A 25255-nucleotide genomic window follows, 5' to 3' on the forward strand; every position below is an offset into this window, starting at 1 on the left:
ATGCTAACGGTTAGCACTTTTAGCAACTGTCAGTAACTTGATTCGTTAGGTTTACTTAATGCATGATTACTGAGAAAATAAGCGGCTCATTACTTTTAATGGCCACAACAAAGTAAGTTATTATGGCAGCCACCACGCAGTCCCCCAAAATATGATTTAATAAACACCCAAACTGCAGTTAGCTTGTTTGCTTAAGTGGTCAAACTCAAAGAGAGGGAGTTTTTCGGCTTCTTTTGTCACACATGGAACCACCCATGCTCCAACCCTTTATGCAATAATGAGTTTGCTGCTGCTGTCAACACGGTGATGCCCAGACACAAGCTTCATATCAGCTGTTCTGGGTCTCTACAGAAAACCTAAGGGTGATGCTTTGCCCAATAAAAATACCCAGTCTGTGGACCCAATGCAATATCGACAGCAACACCAAGATCCACAACTCTGGTCAGTAACCATTAAATAAATTTGCTGCATGAAACCCACCATCTGGTGGCTGTGGCCAGTGGTGTCAAAAGTACACACATTTGTTACTTAAGTAGAAGTATAGATACTGCAGTTTAAAAACACTCTGGTAAAAGTTGAAGTATCAACTTGACCTCTTTACTCAAGTAAAAGTGAAAAAGTATGTGCTCCAAAACCTACTTAAAGTATAAAAGTATAAAGTAACCATTAAAAAAAAAAAAAAAAAAGTAGATGCCACTATATGAATTGAAAGCTTAATTTAAAAACTGATTCGTTCTACATGTGGCCCAAGACCCAAATTACCCCCCCAACACCACCTGCACGAAATGTTTAAATTCTAGAAGCTCTGAAATGCAATCTGGGACTATTCCAGACAATAAACTGGAGTGAGTGCAGCATCCATTTAGTGAAGGAAAAAAAAAAAAAAACAACTTTCCTTATTCAAATTCATTCCAGTAGTATTCTGCTCTTACTAGGATGCAGCAGTTTTCTAGTTTGTCAGATAGTTCTGGAGGAAATCACTGAAGAAATTAACAAACTGAAAATATGGTTTGACTGAAATAAACTGTCATTAAATAAGACAGGGATGAAGTGTATGTATTTATATATGTATGTTCATTGTTAGTTGCTTTTATATTTTCTGTTGTGTTTCTATTCAGGTTCTTTTCGCCTCTTTCTCTAAAATTGTATATAATAATCATTAGATTATTAATATATAAACAAAAATAAATTAAGAAATATACAATTGAAAACAAATGCACCGAACGTGACAAGAGCTGCTTCATGTAACTTTTAACATTGAAAATGCCATAGACATGCTAACGCGTTAGCATCGCTCCCGTTTTTAAGTTATAAAATACATCTATCAACTGTTTCAGAAGACCATACAGGTCGGTTTTTAACATAGAAAAGGTAAATAATACTCACAGAAGTATGCTCTTTAGGGTTTTAGCAGGGGAAAATTAAGCGAAAGAAAGAATAAACGAAGCAACAAGGTCGAAGCATTGCTCAATCTGCGAACCACTGCTTGGATTGGTTCACGGTTCAAAGCAAAAGCCGTGCTGCAGAAAAGTTGATTACGTCGCCACATGACATGAAATATATATATAAACATTAAAACTGAAGCCAAGAGTAATGAGGCTGTTGTTTTAAAAATGTTAAGGAATAGAAAGTACAGATACTTGTGTGAAAATGTAATGAGTAGAAGTCAGAAGTAGGCAGAAAAATAAGTAAAGGAGTAAAGTATAGATAACTAAAAAGTGTACTTAAGTACAGTAACGAAGTATTTGTACTTTGTTCGTTACTTGACACCTCTGGCTGTGGCAGATATTAGAAAAATGCAAACCAAAGTGATTTACAAGTGAGGAATCATCATCAAGTTACAATTTGAAAGGGCCCTTTGTAGTATATATGGCTGGACAGTGTAACATAATACATATGTTTGCTATGTTATTATTGGTTTAATTTTTAATAGATTTTATCTTCACAATTATAAAATTTTAATAAATTGCAAGGTTGAATTTTATATATCAGCATTCAGCCTCATTCATAATAATGTGATTCTCTCCTGTTACACACACACTGAATGACGGAACTCACACTTGCTTAATTTAGTGACACCTGCCTGTTGTTTAACATAAAATTATGTTATATTAACAGATAAAAGGTCAGGATAATAAATAGAAAAAATCAAATCAAGACAGGATCCCCTCCCCAAACAATTCAGCTGCTTTTGTAGTGTAAATAAGAAGCATGTTGCTTTATTTACATTATGGAAAGTCATCAAGATAGTGGGCCTGAGGTAGCCACAACCAGCTGCTCCAGCTTTTGCTGGAGCAGGGATATTAGGTATGTTTTGAAGGCTAGTGCACGAACTGCATGAAGGGTTTAGTTATAACCTACTCAATTCTGAATAGACATGATATTTTAAAAACTCTTCAATAATATGTCCCTCTTATTGAAGAGTTTTAAAAATATCATGTCTGCCTTAGAATTGAGTAGGTTATAACTAAACTCTTCCTATAGTTTAGTGAAAATTAACATGGAAATATTTTTTTCAGTGTAAAATCCAGACGTCAAATAGAAATTCTGCTCTGAAGATTCTGTTTATTCAGTCTTCTATGGAAAACTGGCAGTGCATACTTACACTCACAAAAATATAAACGCAACACTTTTGGTTTTGCTCCCATTTGTATGAGATGAACTCAAAGATCTAAAACTTTTTCCACATACACAATATCACCATTTCCCTCAATATTGTTCACAAACCAGTCTAAATCTGTGATAGTGAGCACTTCTCCTTTGCTGAGATAATCCATCCCACCTCACAGGTGTGTGGCTGGTCTCAGACGATCTTGGAGGTGAACATGCTGGATGTGGAGGTCCTGGGCTGGTGTGGTTACACGTGGTCTGCGGTTGTGAGGCTGGTTGGATGTACTGCCAAATTCTCTGAAACACCTTTGGAGCGGCTTATGGTAGAAGAAATGAACATTCAATACATGAGCAACAGCTCTGGTTGACATTCCAATCTTGCGGACATCTGTGGCATTGTGCTGTGTGATAAAACTGCACCTTTCAGAGTGGCCTTTTATTGTGGGCAGTCTAAGGCACACCTGTGCACTAATCATGGTGTCTAATCAGCATCTTGATATGGCGCACACTGTGAGGGTGGGATGGATTATCTCAGTAAAGGAGAAGTGCTCACTATCACAGATTTAGACTGGTTTGTGAACAATATTTGAGGGAAATGGTGATATTGTGTATGTGGAAAAAGTTTTAGATCTTTGAGTTCATCTCTGATTTGGCGCTATATAAAAAAAAAGTTGATTGATTGATTGATTGATCTCATACAAAATGGGAGCAAAACCAAAAGTGTTGCGTTTATATTTTTGTTGAGTGTATATAATTTGCATGATGTTGTTAAGAGAGATTTGTTTTCACATTGAATAAGCATGATTAAAAAAAAGAAATTATTGCATAAATTAGCAATGAATTTTGTTTTTAACAATAAAATTCCCAAGTGGGTAAATCATTTTTCAAGACAATGCTGCATGATTGTTTACTGCAAAATGCAAATATGCAGTTGTTTCCCAGTTTGTGGTTAACTCCCAAATTAGTAACAAGGACAGCACAGAGGAAGGTCACCTCTCCTGTTCTGTAAGAAAAGCTTCAGTGTTTCCTTACCTCTTATTTGTAGTTCTTATCTGTCGTCGCCTTCTGACAGATATTCAATTCTGGCCATAAACACAGCGCCTTCACCGTGAAACTGAGCCAGTTTGATAGTCAGCATGATATCAGAACAGTATATATGTACTATAGCTATATCATGTTGTGCTTAGTATGTATTTTAAGTGTTGTGATGAGGATATGGCAACATTACAGTGGTAAATCATTAGGAATGAAAAGTATTTTTTTTTATCTATTTATTTATTTTTGAAATGTCTTGCAGGCCTTAAATAAAGCAGTGGGTGTAAATTAACAAATGAAATGAAGTTGACCAATAAAAAAGTCTTTATTCTGCCTGCAATGAAACAAAAGTCAAAATAAATGCAAGAATCACTACATTTTGTTTGTTTGTTTATTTTGTTTTATCTTCCCATCTTTTGCTGATTTGGGGTTTGCTCAAAAATAGAAAATTCTCATGGATTTAATTTAGAGGACATTTTATGGTTTGTAAGGAGTCATTATTGTGTTACACAAATTAATTTTATTAATAAAAATAATTTTGGCATTCTGCATTTTGAATAGAAATAGAATTAAAATGGAAGGAGAATGAGGAGAGATTTTAAACAAGAGGAGAAAATTGTCTCAGTTCAAAGAAAATCTAACAGATTTCTTTTCTTCTGATAGACAACTCCAGAAGTCACTGAAAGCTGGAATCTTAGTCTTGATCCAGTACAATTTCAAACCCAGATGCTCTGACTCCTCACACAGCAAAATTGGCCAAAGACAGGTGCGCCAAGCTTGTGGCATCATATTCGAGAAGAATTGAAGCGTGTAGTTGCTGCCAAGGTGCATCAACAAAGTATTGAGCAAAGGGTGTGAACACTTGTATGTACACGTGATTTCTTAGTTTTATTTTTAATGAATTTGTAAAAACATTTTTCATGTTGTCAGTATGGGGTGTTGTGAGTAGAATTATGAGGGAAAAAAATGAATTTGCCCCATTTTGAAATAAGGCTGTAACATAACAAAATATGGAAAAGTGAAGCGCTGTGACTAGGTTATGTCGGCCCCGCGCAGGGCTAGCTGGACATGGGGCCAGCAGATGTGGAAATGATAAGAACATACTGCTTCATTCATATAATTTCATGACTTAACGCCTATGACCATGGGTCATATATAGAGGAACAGAAGGATCATACTTGTAATGTCCTGCTCAATAAGAGGGATTAAATATTAGAAATTTTTTTTTTTTGGTGTGCATTTTTTTCCCCACAGCAATGATGGTGCCACATGTTCCAGGTGCTCGCACTGTGTTCATGCATGCGCATTGAGCGTGCACAAAATCGTCGCTGTGGCTATCATATACAAATATACGCCTGTCTGACCGTGTGTCCCTCTCGACAGCAGGTGGATGTTTCGTGGTTCCCCATTTTAATTTTTGGTTTGCGGATTTTTAGCTGGTTTCTGCTTCTTTTGCCCAGTTTTGTGTTATGTGTGAAGGGGGCCCTAAGGTATGTAACAGTATGGGATCATTGTTGTTGTATTGGTTGCTTCAAAATTTTGCCACACATTCTCCACTGGGGACAGGTCAAGGACTGCAGGCATGTCAATTCAATCCATTATTCTTTCTTCTGCACTCAACAGAATGCCTGTTTGCATGAGGTGGGGTCTTATTTAAACAACAGTTTTCTACATTCATGTATTTTAATTTCTTTATTAATTAATTGTGACTTGCTTTGTTTGTTCAGCCATTGTTGGGGTGTTGGAGTGGATACTGACCAGGGAACGAACCTATAAGCAACCTATATGATGACTGTATGTCTTTGGTACTGGATCATTGGGTGCTGTTGTACGTTTTGTCAAACAAACAGCTGGAGACTAATAACCCTGTCACACCTTGATGATTTAACCAGCGCATGCCGACCGCATTAAAAACGCTGGGAAATATCGGGGCGTACGTCTAAGTTATGGGTACTTTTTTTTTTACCAGTTAAGAGCACGTTGAAGCATGCTGATGTATGTCATCATACCCCGAGCACCTTGAAGAATTCTGGGCATGGTTAAAATTTTCAACGTATGCCAGCGTCACAGACACCCTCTCTACTTTAAGATTAGGCTTAAAACTTTCCTTTTTGCTAAAGCTTATAGTTAGGGCTGGATCAGGTGACCCTGAACCATCCCTTAGTTATGCTGCTATAGACTTAGACTGCTGGGGGGTTCCCATGATGCACTGAGTGTTTCTTTCTCTTTTTGCTCTGTATGCACCACTCTGCATTTAATCATTAGTGATCGATCTCTGCTCCCCTCCACAGCATGTCTTTTTCCTGGTTCTCTCCTCAGCCCCAACCAGTCCCAGCAGAAGACTGCCCCTCCCTGAGCCTGGTTCTGCTGGAGGTTTCTTCCTGTTAAAAGGAGTTTTCCTTCCCACTGTTGCCAAGTGCTTGCCTCACAGGGGGTCGTTTTGACCGTTGGGGTTTTTCCGTAATTATTGTATGGCTTTGCCTTACAATATAAAGCGCATTGGGGCAACTGTTTGTTGTGATTTGGCGCTATATAAATAAAATTGATTTGATTTGATTTGTAATTTACTCATAAGTAGAAATCCCTCTATTAATGCTGTCCATTGATTGGCTGAAAGCTGCAGTCCTCATGTAAACAGAATGGTTTTAATATTTGAAACATGTACACATGGAGTAAATGTAAAGTCTTATCTTATCTGTTCATTCAGTCGGAGTCATCATCACATCCTGAGGAAAGCTTATCCACATAAAAGTGTTGTGATTTCAGAAAACGACATTTGAAAATACTTTAATTCCTTGTCGTGGCTGGAAATGTAGCATTTTAAAGCAAGTCCTCATGGGTTTCTCTGCTCCAGGTGCATTCTCAGCCTGAGGATGCGTGTCGCGGTCTGATCGGTCCCCCCCCTGTGGTCTGCCCGTCTGACTCATCAGACAGGGGACTGTCAGACAACAACCGGCACTTTAAAGTTTTAAGAGTTGCAGCGCTTCATTTATTCATGGCAGTGTTTACCACAGCCATCAGTCGACTCATCAGCATTCTGCATGTGATAAAAAATAAATCCCGTGATCCACCAAGACAAAATAAAATAATGTTAAATTACCTCGGTTTTGCCTCCATGTGGAGTGGAGACGCCGTGCAACACCATTCTCAATGCATTCTCAATGACGTGCTGGTCAATATTAAGTGTGCACCTGCCAAACAAATGAGTTCTACTGGTGGTAGAAACACAAACCAAGCCAGACTTATCCATTGTGCATGGGTTGGTACTGACCCGAACCATTCAGTGGAAGTGGGACTGTTAGCATACGCTGGATAAATCATGGTCTGGGAATGGCATAATTTATTAGATGTATGCCAGCATTTTTAATACAGTCGGCATATGCTGGCTAAATTGTCAAGGGGTGACAGTGCCTTAAAATGAGGCAAACTATGTGCATTGTGATAAAGTATCAGCTATGATATTTTGACCGTGCACTGCATTTCTCTGGGCATGATCCAGCAAGCAAGTGCTTCTTTGTTGCAGACCTGAGTAAAGGGATACCCACATATTTCCTGGGTGTGACAGATTCAATTTATTTCATTTATATAGCACCAAATCACAACAAAGCTGCCTCAAGGCGCTTTACACAAGAAATGTCTAACCTTACCAACCCCTAGAGCAAGCACACAGGCGACAGTGGTAAGGAATAACTCATTCTGATGATATTGAAGAAGAAACCTCAAGCAGACCAGACTCAGAAGAGTGACCCACTGCTTAGGCCATTCTAACAGTTACAAGGTTTTACAAAGCTTTACAAAGTTGAAGAAACAGAAAACAGGAATTCTAAAACACTACATAATAACAAAAGATAAATAAATGATTCATTTCAGAATGTGGCAAATGGACCAGTTGTCTGCCTGGGTGGTTGCCATCCAGGACCCAAGAGTGGTTCTGCAGCGTGGTAGAAGTGGTGATGTCTGGCACCAGCACATACTCTCTGACCTGACATTAATTATGAATGAACACGGGGTACTCCCTTTGTGTTGTTATTTTGTCAGGCAGTACACCTACCACAAACAAAACAAACACATTTATGATTGTAACTTTACATTTCTTTTTAAAAATAGGAAAAGACGACATTAAATTATTGTTGAAATCTACTTGTTTTGATGACATGAGTTTGATGTTTGTATGACCGGTGATAAAGAACATCAGAAAGACAAACATATTTATTTATAGCAGGTTATTCTCATTTATATAACTGCTGAGTGGATCCTTGTCATTGATTTGATTGGTGCTTGTATGTCACATGATATGGATTATTTGTCCCATTTGTGTTGCATTGCATTTAGAATGAGATTTGGTTCCATTTAGAGTGTAAATTTGGTTCCATACGTTTGGTACCACACGCATGCGCCCACACACACACATGCACGCATACATGCACATGCGTGCGCGCCCACCACACACAAAACAAATCCACTGCACTGTAAGCTGCTGTTAACAGGAAGTTAGAATGAAAAGCTGGATTCATTTCTCTGTTTTCTTTTTTTTTTCTCTGCACTGAGGAAATACACACTCCTTTTTTGGTAGTACACACGTGCACAAGCGCGCCCCTTTTGTGTGAGCACCTGCACACCGCGTGCACACGGGACGACACAAGCGATGATAATTTGAACTCACTGACGGTGCTAGCTCCTCAGTCCAGCCAAAAAGCACGTCAGCTTTTCATCTGAACAGCTCTTCATGCACCCAGACGGCTTACAGCGGAGTGGATTTGTTTTGTGTGTGCGTGCGCACGTGCGTCGTGTTGTGTGTGTTACAAGAAGTCTTTTTTGTTGTTGTTTGTTTTTTAGAATTACGAAGTCAGCATCACTGGACTACACATCACAATTTGGGCCTAAAGTCTTAAAGATTGTGTTGGACTTCAGCAGCAGTGGAACACCAAAATGTACAGTAAGTCCCTCTTCTGTTGTTTATAAATTAATAATAATAGCAAATGACAAGGATCCATTTTAGCCATTATATAAAACAAATAATGAATGTTTTTACATTCTTTCAATGGTACGAATATTTCATGCGGTGAAAGCTGGAACATACCATTCAACTAGCTTGCTTTCACCGCATGAAATATTCGTACCATTGAACTCATAAACATTCATTAGTTATAATTTTCATTAATTCACTTGTATCTTCAAGTGTGTATGTAATATACAGCACACTTGTCCTAAACACTGGAGAGAAATCTGGTTCCAAGTGCTGTGGATTGCATTAAGTTTGTCATTTCACTGGCTTGTCAGCTGACAGCATTTAAGTGCAATCGCTGTCTGCTCCTACAGAGATCTATGTCGAGGCAGCTATGGAGAATGTCTTCGCTTTACACAAGAGATTGTCATCCACTTGGTGAAATATCATTGGTAAACTGTTCTGGTTGAAGTAGAACAGTTTCAGATTATTTATCTACAGTGGCCTTGTTGCGTTATTGAATTTTGGAGGTTTAAAGACAGTTACCATCTCTTTCTGGAGCCTGTAATGACTCTGGTGTATCATAATTAAAATTCTGAACAAGGACATAGACGTTTCTCCTGGTAGGTTGTGACAATGAGGCTGTGAAGTCGAGGCAAAAAGAACCTTCTTCACTAACTGCCAGCTGGTGTATATTCTGGATAAATGTTGACTCTTTGTCCCTCAGGAGTAGCTGCCCTCCTCCAGCCATGGCTTTGTTTCATGCTGTTTCTGAAAGGACGGCAAATTGTCCTGTTCCCTCCAGATGGTTGTTTCGTATTTGCATCGATCTCGTCTGCAATGGATTTTCACTACAGGAGCATTAAAGGACTCAGCCTTCTGAAATCAAAAATATCCTCCAATGCCACTGGCCATAGATTTGTTGTGCATGTTTAATCCCCAAGAAGAAGAAGAAAAGATGAGTTCCCAGCTGTGCTGCTGTGGTCTTGGTACTAATACATTCATACTCAGCGTCTGTCTGCTTCAACATCCCCAAATGAGATGAACCTGCTGTAAGGTTCAGCCTGTGGAATCTCACATTATTCTGTTTGTAACATTTGGTAATCCATCCATTTTTTATACCTGCTCATTTCAATTAAGGGTTGGGGGAGTGGTGGGTGGACCCTATCCCAGCAGTTATAGGGCAGGAGGCAGGGTACACCCTGGACAGGACACCAGTCTGTCATAAGGCCACATATAGGCAGTTTCCAATTCACCCAACCGGAGCAAACAGCACTTAAACACGGTGAGAACATGCAAACTCCACACAGAAAGGACACAGGTGGGAATCAATCCCATGACCTTCATGTTGTGATGTCACTGTGTTAACCACTAATCCACCATGCTGTCCACATTTGGTAATCTGATTATAATCTACAATAAACTGTATTGCACATTTTGTAATCACACCAGTTGCTTGAATGAAAAAACAGTTGGAGCTTAATGTCTCCCGTATGGTAGAGAAGCTTGAATCTTCGACTGGACTGGGTTGCTTGACGCGAGGACGTTTCTACTTGAAAGGACCAAACTCACACCAGACCACATCTGCCAGCTCTTGGAGATCTGTCTTAACACCACGTATTTCCTGTTTAGGGGGAATTACTACAGGCAGATTCATGGCTGTGCAATGGGGTCTCCGGTATCCCCCGTTGTGGCCAGTCTGTACATGGAGCGAGTGGAGAAGACAGCCTTGATGTCTTTCACGGGCATCTCTCTCAGTCACTGGTTCAGATATGTTGATGACACATGGGTTAAAATCAAGCAACAGGAAGTTGAGGACTTTACAGAACACATCAACTCGGTGGACGCCAATATCAAGTTCACACGTGAGGATGCCAGAAACAACCATTTAGCCTTCTTGGACTGTGATGTTACGATTGGAGAGAACAGGCAGCTCCAGACAGGGGTTTACAGAAAACCAACTCACACTTGCGATTTGAAGCGAAACGTCCTCGCGTCAAGCAACCCAGTCCAGTCGAAGATTCAAGCTTCTCTACTATGGAAACCACCTGGACAACTGAGAGCCTACACAGTCTCCCGTATGTTAAAGACATTTTTGTACCACTCTGATCAAAATTAAACTCCTCCTGTGTAAACAAATGATGTTTCAGTCTTTAGGATTTGGACTTAAAACCACCTTGCCTCACTTATTACAGCACCATAACACTTGGAAGTATTTCCTGTTGCTCATTGTAACAGGTTTGAAGTGAGCTAAAGTCCACGAATGTCCCTCAGCTTATTCTGTGCTCTGCTCCTGTAAGGGTAGAGGTTCTGTAGGGTGTTTGGTCAGTTCAGGGACTTGATCCTGCTGTGATCGAACTACAGTTTACAGCTGCTGTTCCTGATCCAGTTTAGAGATTTCCTTCTCAGGGTGCTGCAGTGGTGCTGCCTCCAGTAAATCTGGGTTGGGCATCTCTTTCCTGTCACTGGGTTGAATCTCCAGAGCTGGCACATCCTTGCAGCAGAAGTACTGCTGCCAGATTTTATGAAAGGCTGTGCGGAACTTCTTAATGCGGAAGGCGTACACTATGGGATTGACAGCAGAGTTGCCATGGGTGAGTAGGATGGCAATATAGAGGATGAACATGGGTTTCTGGCACTCAGGGCAGAAAAGTGTGATGCAGTTAATGATGTGAAGGGGAAGCCAGCTGATGGCAAAGAGCAAGAGGACCAGGGCCAGCGATTTAGCGAGGTTAAGCTCCTTGTCATAATACTTGTTCGGTTCATTGTGGCTGGAGGAAATCTTCTTGTTTAGCTGCTTGTGGATCATGTAGAAGATCTCCACATAGATCACCAACATGAGTACTAACGGCGGCAGTACCCATCCAAAAAAGTTGAAATAGACCATGTACTCCATGCTGATGACGTTTTCAAACTGACAGGTAATGATGAGGTCTGAGCTGATGGAGCCGTTCTGTTGGAAATGCCACAGGTTGTTCCAGCCTAACATGGGTATAAAACCCACAATGAATGAAACTGTCCAGCATATGAACACCACCAGCCCTGCCCGCCGAGGGGTCACCATCCGCTTGTACCTGCAAAACCAAACAACACAGTGAAGTCTCAGCACTTTAGCTCAGGACACTGAGGGTATGAAAGCTAATAAAGTTTTAATTTTGGTGGTATCTTTTGAATTCAACAAAAACATAGAATTCACAAAGAGCTGTCTCTGAAACCAAAATTCTAATCCAATTACATTTTTTTCCACGAATCTGACTGATTAATCATGTGAGATTTCAGACCGTAAAATATCGTGTGGACGGTGGCAAAATATTAAAACTGTTTCACATTTGATGTGTTACTCCACGCCCTGACCGCATTGCTGCGCAGGTGTCAACAATGACACTGTCACCTGGGACCAACAGAAACTACAGTGGGGCAAAAAAGTATTTAGTCAGTCCCTGATTGTGCAAGTTCTCCTACTTAGAAAAATGAGAGAGGTCTGTAATTTTCATCATAGGTACACTTCAACTGTGAGAGACAAAATGAGAAAAAAAAAACATCCAGGAAATCACATTGTAGGATTTTTAAAGACTTTATTTGTAAATTATGGTGGAAAATAAGTATTTGGTCACCCAAAAACAAGCAAGATTTCTGGCTCTCACAGACCTGTAACTTCTTCTTTAAGAAGCTCTTCTGTCCTCCACCTGTATTAATGGCATCTGTTGGAAATCTTTATCTGCATAAAAGACACCTGTCCACAGCCTCAAACAGTCAGACTCCAAACTCAAACATGGCCAAGACCAAAGAGCTGTCGAAGGACACCAGGAAGAAAATTGTTGATGTGCACCAGGCTGGGAAGAGTGAATCTACAATAGTCAAGCAGGTTGGTGTGAATAAATCAACTGTGGGAGCATTTGTAAGAAAATGGAAGACATACAAGACCATTGATAATCTCCCTCGATCTGGGGCTCCATGCAAGATGTCATCCCGTGGGGTCAAAATGATCATGAGAATGGTGAAGAATAATCCCAGAACTACACAAAGGGACCTGATGAATGACCTCCAGAGAGCTGGGACCAAAGTAACAAAGGCTACACACTATGCAGAGAGGGACACAAATCCTGCAGTGCCAGGCGTGTCCCCCTGCTTAAGCCAGTACGTGTCCAGGCCCATCTGAAGTTTGCCAGAGAGCATATGGATGATCCAGAAGAGGTATATATAATATATATATATATATATATATATATAATAATATATATATATATTATATATATATATATGCACATTTATTTATTTATTTATTTATTTATTGTAAATTGTGATTTATTATTGTGAAATTGTGTGCTAAATAAATAAATAAAGCCTATACCTTCTTCTGGGTTGTCTGGGTGTCTTGGTGGCTTTCCTCACTCCTCTCCTTCTTGCACAGTCACTCAGTTTTTGAGAAATGTCTACTCCACACAGATTTACCATAGAGTGTCATACTGTTTGTATTTTTTCACAATTTATGTAAATAAAGTCCAAGACACATTCAGTGGCGGCTTCACCATCAGAGAGCCTCGACCACAAAACACTCCAATCCATTGATGTTAAAGGGGGCAACACATGGAATTTAAAATAGGGGTATGTAAACTTTTGATCAGGGTCATTTGGGTAGTTTCTGTTGTCATTATGATTTAAAAAGAGTAAACGTGTTTGACAATAAATGGCTTCACCCATCCACTAACCATGAGTGAAAAAAAAATGGCCACAAAAAAAAAAAAAAAATCTGCCAGGGTATGTAAACATTTGAGCACCGCTATGTGTGTGTGTATACTGTGCTTGTACCCAATGAAACAGCTGTAAGATTTTGTAAATTTGTAGTAAAACAAAAGTGATTTACAAAAATTCACACATGCCTCATATTCATCAGCTGGCAGCTGATGATGACATCACCGAAAACAAGATAGCAGGTTTTCTGCCAAAAAAACCCCAAAAAAACAAACAAACAAAAAAAAAAAAAAAAAAAAAAAAAAGAATAAGAAGCAGAAATTCTTCTTATTATTATTATTAAAATTATTATTGTCATATCCAAGACACAAGCATGTGTTCCTGAACATTAAATGTAAAACACGCATTGTGCACGTGCTTGGAAACTGCACAAGAATATGCACGAGATATCACGCTTTAGTTATTGCATGACAAAATATGAAACGTATCATGAGTATAGGTAGGCTGGACATGCCTCACATGCACTTGCGATATGTGATTGAGACCATGTGCTACATATCATCAGGACAAGGCCCTCTGAGTGAAATACTTTGGGAATCCACCACCTTAACTACACCTCTTACTAAACAGTGCCACATTACAAATGTCAATCTGTGAAATTTTATGAAAATGTGTCAAGTAAAAACAGAAGTCACTGGTTTTCTTTTGTCATTTTTTATATCAGAGAAACAGCTGACAAAGCAAATTATATTAGTATGTTAATTGAAAGAGTGAGAAAACCAAGCAGTTATACATTAATATTTTCAAATAAATACAACCCCAATTCCAATGAAGTTGGGACGTTGTGTAAAATGTCAATAAAAACAGAATACAATGATATGAAAATCCTCGTCAACCTATATTCAATTGAATACACCACAAAGACAAGATATTTAATGTTCAAACTGATAAACTTTATTGTTTTTGTGCAAATATTTGCTCATTTTGAAATGGATGCCTGCAACACGTTTCAAAAAAGCTGGGACAGTGGTATGTTTACCACTGTGTTACATCATTCCTTCTAACAACACTCAATAAGCGTATCACACTGGATAAGCTTTTTTTTAAATAATAATAATTCTTTGCCAAAGTCTCCCATATGCAAACTAACTGAGGTTTCACATATTCTTTGTAATAAATTTCTTCTCTGTTCCACTCAGCTATGAGCCTGTGAGTGGTGAAGTACCACACAAAATTTGCTCTCTGTAAAATCTCTCAAATCCCAACTACGGCCTTGCTTGAGCTGCTGCCCCTGCTACTCGTCCTCGGATGAAGTGGAAGAAAATGGATGGATGGATGGATGGATGGATGGATGGATGGACTATGAGGAAGCAGTGAGACTACACATTGCAGAAGCAGGTTTTTGATCAAAGGATCATAGGTCATGACAGTGAGATCACAAATAGACAGTGGGCTTGGAGGGGCTCAATGCACCCCCCAACACACACACACACACACACACACACACACACACACATATACTTTACCATCCAACCTGTCACACTGTTTACACGGCTAAGATTCCTGAGAGTTGGTGCTGATGGTCACAGAGAGAGAAAAGTGTGAAAGGTCCACACTGGGTGTCTATTATTCTGTTCAATTTATTCAGAGTACAGAAAATGAGGCCTATCACACTGTGGTCTGCATGCTTCTGAAACCACAAGAAGAGGTGCTTCTGCATTAAAACAAAGCATGAATAATAACTGTGATCTCTGAACAAAGTTGGTAGCAATGTAAGATACACGTGAGCCCAGAAAACCACATTGTTGTTGGCTCTTGGAAAGCAATATTTAAAAAAAAAAAACATTAGCAGTACTGTCACTGTTGATGTATGGACATATTTGGAATTATATTATGTTGGAGAGAAAGATTTATAATCCATTTTCTCTACTAACACAGAGAATTTTTGTTTTGTTTTGTTAAAGAAGAAAGTTTAGCTTATCTCTCAGAAAATTAACTTTTTTGATCCCCATCAAGGTTAGAAATTCCGAAACATGACAGAGTAAATCAAAACCAATCAATCAATACTAAAGTTAGGACCCCTTCACACATAGTACAAATGTGGTCGAATTGCGCATGAAGCAGGAATCATATGCAACATGTGTAAAATTGTAGCTGCCTCCAACACCTTGTACACCTGTTGGTACAACTATTTGTGCACACCAGCGGCTAAAAGACAGAGTGTGCACTGTAAGAGCCCATTATTCCCTCACGTGGCAGGTGTCGGCCAAATTCCAGGTGACAAGCATGCACATATAACACTGCTCGCTTGACCCTTAGAAAATATGTGGCCATTCGCGCTATTAGCACGAAAACAGTCAGCAGACGATTACTTTGGAGCTGGATATGAAATTTGTCTAAGTGCCCCATGAATGTGCTTTTGCAGACAGACACAGTGACACGTTGGTGTGTGCACTGAACTGACAGGAGGTGTGTCCGACGACAGAAGCAGCTGTTGAGATCTCTGGCTCTGGACGTCACGGCTGGGGAACACATACCATGTTTGAACGGACATGAACTAACAACTGTCCACTGTGATGCGCATGTGTCTGCTTGCTATCCTCACGTGGACATACATAAAAACATATATCACTGTCACAATGGGCTGCAGAGAGTGAGTGGATGCGGCGCACATTGACAGGCTACCCCAGGTGAAACGGACTGTCAGATCATAACACGCAGCGGGCGATATCAATGTCATGTCACCCACGTGAGCTCTGTTCCACATGACGCGGTGTCTGTCCTGCGGTGCGCCGTGCACAAGACACGCGTGTCAGGCAGGACACATGCGTGGGGCCAGCTGGACACGCCGCCAGCAAGAGCAAGAGTGCCCTGCTTCATCATTTATGTCATTTCATGACTGTACATCTGTGACCATGAGTCATCTACAGAGGAACAGACAGATCACATTTGTATTGCCCGCTTGTTAAGACAGATTCAATAAAATGCAGTGTTTTCATATGGTGTGTGGTTATATTTTTTAAATACGTCCATGTCCTTCTTGATATCAGGCATTTTCCTGCACCTTTTATAGGACAGTGATGGTAGCTCAGTGGTAACATTTCTGGCTGGCAGTCAAAGCTTTTGGAAATTGCAGGTTCGAATCTGGTGTGTGGCATGTATTTATTTATTTATTTTTCACAGCAACTGCACGATGTGTAACCACATCACACAACTGCTCGCACTGTGTTCCCACATGCATGAAACTGTCGCAGTAGCATTGTTCATGACTGCCTGTTGGCTCGATGTTTTCGTGGTTCGCTCATATGAGCTGTTGCGCCGTGATTCACCCTGATTTGTACTTATTCGTACTATGCCCTTATTGAATTTGGTTAATTTGTAGTAAACTTATGAGCAATTAGTTTTCACTACTCCCAAATTATGGTTCAAGAAGCAAAAGCAGGGTAGACCCAAGGGAATATGAAAATATCAAAAAAGTTTAGGCATGGTGGGTGGTGTACGTAAAACCTCCTAGCCCACAGACAGGTATCACGTGCCCTTGAATAAGATCCGTAAACTCCAAATTGCTTCTTCATCCCCAAATCGCTCCCAGTGCATGACTGCAGTGCAAGGCAGCACAGAGATGTGTGTGTGTGTGTGTGTGACACACTGTAAAAAACTTTGCACACTTCCATTAGACAGAAAAGTGCCATATAAATTCATTCCATTTACCATGACAGCAAATGGGGCAACCTTTCTCAGTCATTAAACTCTACAGTGCACTCAAAATAGCAACAAAATGATGCAACCTATTTTGTAACCATCGGTGCATTAGTGGCACAATGTCTGAAGAAATTAGACAAAAGCAGCTTGACTGGAGCTGTCGGTTTATGTCACACAGATACGAGGTCTGTCAATAAAGTAACGGTCCTTTTTATTTTTTTCAAAAACTATATGGATTTCATTCATATGTTTTTACGTCAGACATGCTTGAACCCTCGTGCGCATGCGTGAGTTTTTCCATGCCTGTCGGTGGCGTCATTCGCCTGTGAGCACGCCTTGGGAAGGAGTGGTCCCGCCCCCTCATCAGATTTTCATTGTCTGGAAATGGCGGAATGAAAAGGACTTTTTTCCATCAGAATTTTTTCAGAAGGTGCTAGAGACTGGCACCTGGAAACCATTCGAAAAATTTATCTGGCTTTTGGTGAAAATTTTACGGGCTTCACAGAGAGTAAGGTCTGTTACTACAGGACCCCTTTAAGGACGCTCGGCACGCCGCGCTCTGAGCTGTGACGACGCGGCACAAGCCACCGGACCATTTCTAAATAGATGGCTCTGTGGATACGAGACCGTCGTGTGCTCTTTCTCTGGTTATCACAAGAGCTGGACATCAGCCATTTTCCGGCAGATTTCACTTTTAACAAGAGATTTTGTCATGGAAAGCCACGCGGAGGCTTCGCGCGTAAAGACCGATTCGCTTTGGAAGCGAGACAAAGGAACACCTCCGTTTCGGCGTGTCAGAGGACAAGTTTGGTCATGTCTATCTCGGCTTTCAATGCTTACCAGTCCAGTAAGTATCAGTGAAATTGTGGATTTTCACCAAAAGCCAGATAAATTTTTCGAATGGTTTCCAGGTGCCTGTCTCTAACAGCTTCTGAAAAAATTCTGATGGAAAAAAAGTCCTTTTCATTCCACCAATTACAGACAATGAAAATCCGACGAGGGGGCGGGACCACTCCTTCCCAAGGCGTGCTCACAGGCGAATGACGTCACCGACAGGCGTGGAAAAACTCACGCATGCGCACGAGGGTTCAAGCATGTCTGACGTAAAAACATATGAATGAAATCCATATAGTTTTTGAAAAAATAAAAGGACCATTACTTTATTGACAGACCTTGTATGGTGCACAGGAAGCAGTATATCTAGAAATTTAATGATGTTGCCACCAACATATCTTGTAAATAATTATGCTGTATAATGTAAGGATTCATTAATAACTACACAAAGCATTTTTTAAACAATTTATTTATAATTTTTTTTAAAAGACAAAACAGGACACCAGCACATCACTTACAAAGTGCAAACATAATGAAGGTACAATCAAATAGTTAAATGAGCCACAACTCAAACCTTCACAAAATCCAACACCAGTATACCAACCATAGGCCCTCCAAAATAATAACAATAAAAATTTATAATATTTATTTATAATTAAAATAAATAAATTATATTTAAAAAATGCTCCCATGACAATTTCAATTGGGTCCAATATTTTTCAAGAGTCTAAGGTTAGTCTTCTTTAGAATCTGCGACATGCTAGCAATGAGGTAGAAGCAATTACATCCGCTTGACGCCAAGAATGTGACAGATAACATCAAAATATGAAATCCAACATGGCTGATGTTTGGGACAAAGAAAAAAACATATGACTTAAATCACAGGGAGAGGAGTTACACCTATCACACAGATCAGAGACATTGGCATAAGTTTTGGGTAATTTGACTTTGACAAATGCAGGCTATGTATGACTTTAAATTGAATTAAGTCTTGCACAAGATAATGACATTTGAATTCTGAAAGTCTTGCACAAGATGATGTTATATGAATTCTGTCCACTGCCCTATACAATGCAATTAAAGGTTGAGAAAAATAGTGTTACTTAACTGGAAGCTCTACTGTCAGTATCCTCTTGATACAGATGTATCAGCAATTTGTGGAAATCTAGACTTTGGTCCTATGATGCAATTGTCAAAGGTTTGTAGACACTCATGGGCTTCATTAATAACATTATTTTAACATGAATAAAGTTGTATAAACAAAAAGTTAACTTTGTCCTTCATGATGGATTAAATTACCTCCAAGAGAGTTGTGTCCAAAGCTTTGAACCAGTTCAATGAATGACAACAAAAACCAGAAAAATTTATATATTGTCATTACATATTGCGATTAAAGTAAAATGTGGTGTAATCTTGTTGTTTCCAACCAGAGGAAGTAAATAGTGAGATACATAGATTTTCAATTTTGGTCTTATACATGAGCATCAACAATGTTTGAAGAACAGACTAATACGTAAAGAGGAGTATGTTGTAAATTGTCAGCTATCTCCTGTTAGGCTAAACAGCTACACCATTAGCAAAGGAATACAGAGAAAATTCTAACCTACTTTCATTACATCTGAAAGATATGTATTGTTTTGTCACACAGCCTTACATATAATGCTGTTATTTGGTTTGGGAGAAAATTCAGGTGGGCCCATAGAGATGAGTAACTGGAGAGGACATCCACAGTATTTTTGTCTGCCATCTTGGACGAGGGACTGTCATGAATTTGTGACCCAACCAAAAAGTAATACTCCCATCACCCATCACCATAGCCAGAATGATGCCGAATAGCATCAGAATGACGATTCGGCCCACATCCGAAAAGTGTCCAGTTGCAGTTCGAAAACGTTGTGACAGCCATCTGCGAGAGTCTCACAGTTGGCCAAAATCAGCCGGCGGCCCCGAGTGTGATTCACATGTTCAAAACCCTGTGGGCGCCATCGAGATAGGACACCTATCCTATGGCAGTCCATGTGCAGCCTGAGGACCATCTGACTGCAATTTATATATTCTGATGGCGGCAAAACAGGATCTGAAATGATTTGAGTGCATATAAGGGAACCTCAAGATGGATCTGGCATGGCAAAGCCTGCCGGTATGACCTGCACGTGCCACGTATATTAATGTCCACCTCCAATGTCTTCCCTCTGGAGTGCAAAGGAACTTTTGATATGTATGTAGCACCGTGCTCTACTGTGCACACGCCACCATGAATCTAAACAGGATGTGATATCCACAGTAGTCTTTACAGTGCAGATATTTGTCCACTCCTTCCCATGGGCAACGTAAATAATGTGAACTGTTGTCTCCATCATAACTGTAACGCAGGCAGCTGCACCTCTCCGTGGTCTCATGTGCAGTAATGCATCATTGCACGCATCAGGCTCAGAGCTGAACGGATCTTGCCGCTGTAATATATGATCACCTTCTAACTCTGCAGGACATATGACATGGAACTGTTGTGCCAGGCGGTGACAACATTAATAAACATGAATCTCACCTCCAACAACGGTCCAGGAGTGTTTCACAGCATGGACATGGACGTGGAGCCGAGACCGCAGCTTGTGGTTAAAATCCTCTCACTCTGCTGCTGTGTGCTGGAATCAACCACGCAAAAATAAATTCGATGTGATAATCCAACCATCGCGGTGTCCAGAGTTGTGTTGTGCTGCTGAAGTGAGCCAAAACACACACACAAAAAAGAAATTAAAGTTCCCTGGAAAGGCTGCATCTGATGCATGGGACAGCATGGCCTATTGCCAGCAGTGTCCAGTAGCTGGCAACGGTGCGCACATGCGCCCGCCACGCACACGCATGCACACATAGTTGCTCATTCAACCATTGTGAACACACACACACACACACACACACACATACACACAGCGATCATATCATCAGTCCAGCACCTCTGCTCTACGCTCATATGCACACGCACGTGAAGTCACTAGCATTGGGAAGTGGAGGACAAGCGCAGATGTGATTGCATTTGACACATATGGCGTGAGTCTGGTCCATACGTTGGTTGTACCCCACTTTGGATGCCATCATGCAGGTGTTGACAAGGTAATCTGGATGCGTTCTGACACTGCTGACCACACTTCTTTTCTTCCCAACTGCGTCCGATTATGGCAATATTTGCTGTGTCGGGCTGCTTCCTGCACATCCTTGCTCTGTGTGACGGGAGCTTAAACTTTGATGTCCTCACAAGAGGCCCTTCCGGAAGTGCAAAACGTTGCATTTCCTTGACTGGCTGCTTGAGGCTGGCTCCAAAACAGAGCACATTTGCATATAAGACCATGTTAAAATGTCCAATGTTTACAGCCAAAAAATGGTTTTGGTCTCTATAGATAGTTTCCTCCACCATGACAACTGCACGGGAGGTGAATGTTTTTCAAACTACTTAGTTTAAGATGTTTTTTAAGCTATAACGTTCTGTAAATTTGGGGCCGTGGTCTCTTTGCATGATAGCAGCTGAGCCGAGCACCTCTGTCTCTGAATGTGATGGTAACAGTGTCCACTCAGTGCAGCGGCTTGCTGTTGTGGAGTGTTGTGTCTGCTTTGTTTGGAGTATTTTATTACAAACACCTAGAATAATCTGGCTTGTTGTGCGGCGAAACACCATCACAGAGGATCTGCGACATCTTTGCTGCAATATTCACGCTGAGTGAAATTCTCATTGGATTTAATGTTGTATGCTAACGGTTAGCACTTTTAGCAACTGTCAGTAACTTGATTCGTTAGGTTTACTTAATGCATGATTACTGAGAAAATAAGCGGCTCATTACTTTTAATGGCCACAACAAAGTAAGTTATTATGGCAGCCACCACGCAGTCCCCCAAATATGATTTAATAAACACCCAACACTGCAGTTAGCTTGTTTGCTCTTAAGTGGTCAACTCAAAGAGAGGGAGTTTTTCGGCTTCTTTTGTCCACACATGGAACCACCCATGCTCCAACCCTTTATGCAATAATGAGTTTGCTGCTGCTGTCAACACGGTGATGCCCAGACACAAGCTTCATATCAGCTGTTCTGGGTCTCTACAGAAAACCTAAGGGTGATGCTTTGCCCAATAAAATACCCAGTCTGTGGACCCAATGCAATATCGACAGCAACACCAAGATCCACAACTCTGGTCAGTAACCATTAAATAAATTTGCTGCATGAAACCCACCATCTGGTGGCTGTGGCCAGTGGTGTCAAAAGTACACACATTTGTTACTTAAGTAGAAGTATAGATACTGCAGTTTAAAAACACTCTGGTAAAAGTTGAAGTATCAACTTGACCTCTTTACTCAAGTAAAAGTGAAAAAGTATGTGCTCCAAAACCTACTTAAAGTATAAAAGTATAAAGTAACCATTAAAAAAAAAAAAAAAAAGTAGATGCCACTATATGAATTGAAAGCTTAATTTAAAAACTGATTCGTTCTACATGTGGCCCAAGACCCAAATTACCCCCCAACACCACCTGCACGAAAATGTTTAAATTCTAGAAGCTCTGAAATGCAATCTGGGACTATTCCAGACAATAAACTGGAGTGAGTGCAGCATCCATTTAGTGAAGGAAAAAAAAAAAAAAACAACTTTCCTTATTCAAATTCATTCCAGTAGTATTCTGCTCTTACTAGGATGCAGCAGTTTTCTAGTTTGTCAGATAGTTCTGGAGGAAATCACTGAAGAAATTAACAAACTGAAAATATGGTTTGACTGAAATAAACTGTCATTAAATAAGACAGGGATGAAGTGTATGTATTTATATATGTATGTTCATTGTTAGTTGCTTTTATATTTTCTGTTGTGTTTCTATTCAGGTTCTTTTCGCCTCTTTCTCTAAAATTGTATATAATAATCATTAGATTATTAATATATAAACAAAAATAAATTTAAGAAATATTACAATTTGAAAACAAATGCACCCGAACGTGACAAGAGCTGCTTCATGCTAACTTTTAACATTGAAAATGCCATAGACATGCTAACGCGTTAGCATCGCTCCCGTTTTTAAGTTATAAAATACATCTATCAACTGTTTCAGAAGACCATAACAGGTCGGTTTAACATAGAAAAGGTAAATAATACTCACAGAAGTATGCTCTTTAGGGTTTTAGCAGGGGAAAATTAAGCGAAAGAAAGAATAAACGAAGCAACAGGTCGAAGCATTGCTTCAATCTGCGAACCACTGCTTGGATTGGTTCACGGTTCAAAGCAAAGCCGTGCTGCAGAAAAGTTGATTACAGTCGCACATGACATGAAATATATATATAAACATTAAACTGAAGCCAAGAGTAATGAGGCTGTTTGTTTTAAAAATGTAAGGAATAGAAAGTACAGATACTTGTGTGAAAATGTAATGAGTAGAAGTCAGAAGTAGGCAGAAAAATAAGTAAAGGAGTAAAGTATAGATACCTAAAAAGTGTACTTAAGTACAGTAACGAAGTATTTGTACTTTGTTTCGTTACTTGACACCTCTGGCTGTGGCAGATATTAGAAAAATGCAAACCAAAGTGATTTACAAGTGAGGAATCATCATCAAGTTACAATTTGAAAGGGCCCTTTGTAGTATATATGGCTGGACAGTGTAACATAAATAATATGTTTGCTATGTTATTATTGGTTTAATTTTTAATAGATTTTTATCTTCACAATTATAAAATTTTAATAAATTGCAAGGTTGAATTTTATATATCAGCATTCAGCCTCATTCATAATAATGTGATTCTCTCCTGTTACACACACACTGAATGACGGAACTCACACTTGCTTAATTTAGTGACACCTGCTGTTGTTTAACATAAAATTATGTTATATTAACAGATAAAAGGTCAGGATAATAAATAGAAAAAATAAATCAAAGACAGGATCCCCCTCCCCAAACAATTCAGCTGCTTTTGTAGTGTAAATAAGAAGCATGTTGCTTTATTTACATTATGGAAAGTCATTCAAGATAGTGGCCTGAGGTAGCCACAACCAGCTGCTCCAGCTTTTGCTGGAGCAGGGATATTAGGTATGTTTTGAAGGCTAGTGCCACGAACTGCATGAAGGGTTTTAGTTATAACCTACTCAATTCTGAATAGACATGATATTTTAAAAACTCTTCAATAATATGTCCCTCTTTATTGAAGAGTTTTAAAAATATCATGTCTGCTTAGAATTGAGTAGGTTATAACTAAAACTCTTCCTATTAGTTTAGTGAAAATTAACATGGAAATATTTTTTTCAGTGTAAAATCCAGACGTCAAATAGAAATTCTGCTCTGAAGATTCTGTTTATTCAGTCTTCTATGGAAAACTGGCAGTGCATACTTACACTCAACAAAAATATAAACGCAACACTTTTGGTTTTGCTCCCATTTTGTATGAGATGAACTCAAAGATCTAAAACTTTTTCCACATACACAATATCACCATTTCCCTCAAATATTGTTCACAAACCAGTCTAAATCTGTGATAGTGAGCACTTCTCCTTTGCTGAGATAATCCATCCCACCTCACAGGTGTGTGGCTGGTCTCAGACGATCTTGGAGGTGAACATGCTGGATGTGGAGGTCCTGGGCTGGTGTGGTTACACGTGGTCTGCGGTTGTGAGGCTGGTTGGATGTACTGCCAAATTCTCTGAAACACCTTTGGAGACGGCTTATGGTAGAGAAATGAACATTCAATACATGAGCAACAGCTCTGGTTGACATTCCAATCTTGCGACATCTGTGGCATTGTGCTGTGTGATAAAACTGCACCTTTCAGAGTGGCCTTTTATTGTGGGCAGTCTAAGGCACACCTGTGCACTAATCATGGTGTCTAATCAGCATCTTGATATGGCGCACCTGTGAGGTGGGATGGATTATCTCAGTAAAGGAGAAGTGCTCACTATCACAGATTTAGACTGGTTTGTGAACAATATTTGAGGGAAATGGTGATATTGTGTATGTGGAAAAAGTTTTAGATCTTTGAGTTCATCTCTGATTTGGCGCTATATAAAAAAAAAGTTGATTGATTGATTGATTGATCTCATACAAAATGGGAGCAAAACCAAAAGTGTTGCGTTTATATTTTTGTTGAGTGTATATAATTTGCATGATGTTGTTAAGAGAGATTTGTTTTCACATTGAATAAGCATGATTAAAAAAAAGAAATTATTGCATAAATTAGCATGAATTTTGTTTTTTAACAATAAAATTCCCAAGTGGGTAAATCATTTTTCAAGACAATGCTGCATGATTGTTTACTGCAAAATGCAAATATGCAGTTTGTTTCCCAGTTTGTGGTTAACTCCCAAATTAGTAACAAGGACAGCACAGAGGAAGGTCACCTCTCCTGTTCTGTAAGAAAAGCTTCAGTGTTTCCTTACCTCTTATTTGTAGTTCTTATCTGTCGTCGCCTTCTGACAGATATTCAAT

At 39.7% G+C, this 25255-nt stretch overlaps 1 protein-coding gene and 1 long non-coding RNA gene across 2 annotated transcripts; both read right to left on the reverse strand.

The window, feature by feature from the left end:
- Positions 1-288: 288 nt before the first annotated feature.
- Positions 289-20430, reverse strand: LOC117512274. The gene is made up of 3 exons (XR_004561260.1): positions 20420-20430; positions 8305-8307; positions 289-368 (listed from the first exon to the last, which is right to left on the reverse strand). It is a non-coding gene; the product is annotated as an uncharacterized LOC117512274 (long non-coding RNA).
- Positions 10811-25255, reverse strand: LOC117512273 (adenosine receptor A1-like). Its single transcript, XM_034172283.1, has 3 exons — positions 25245-25255; positions 18138-18142; positions 10811-11664 (listed from the first exon to the last, which is right to left on the reverse strand). Exon 3 carries the CDS (start codon positions 11652-11654, stop codon positions 10956-10958), a length of 699 nt encoding a protein of 232 aa, XP_034028174.1. The 5' UTR covers positions 11655-11664; positions 18138-18142; positions 25245-25255; the 3' UTR covers positions 10811-10955.

Source organism: Thalassophryne amazonica, chromosome 6, assembly GCF_902500255.1.
Source record: "Thalassophryne amazonica chromosome 6, fThaAma1.1, whole genome shotgun sequence".
Classification (NCBI taxonomy): domain Eukaryota; kingdom Metazoa; phylum Chordata; class Actinopteri; order Batrachoidiformes; family Batrachoididae; genus Thalassophryne; species Thalassophryne amazonica.

Coding starts and splice junctions, on each gene's coding strand:
- LOC117512273 (XM_034172283.1), bottom strand. CDS start 11,654: ATGGTGACCCCTCGGCGGGCAGGGCTGGTGGTGTTCATATGCTGGACA.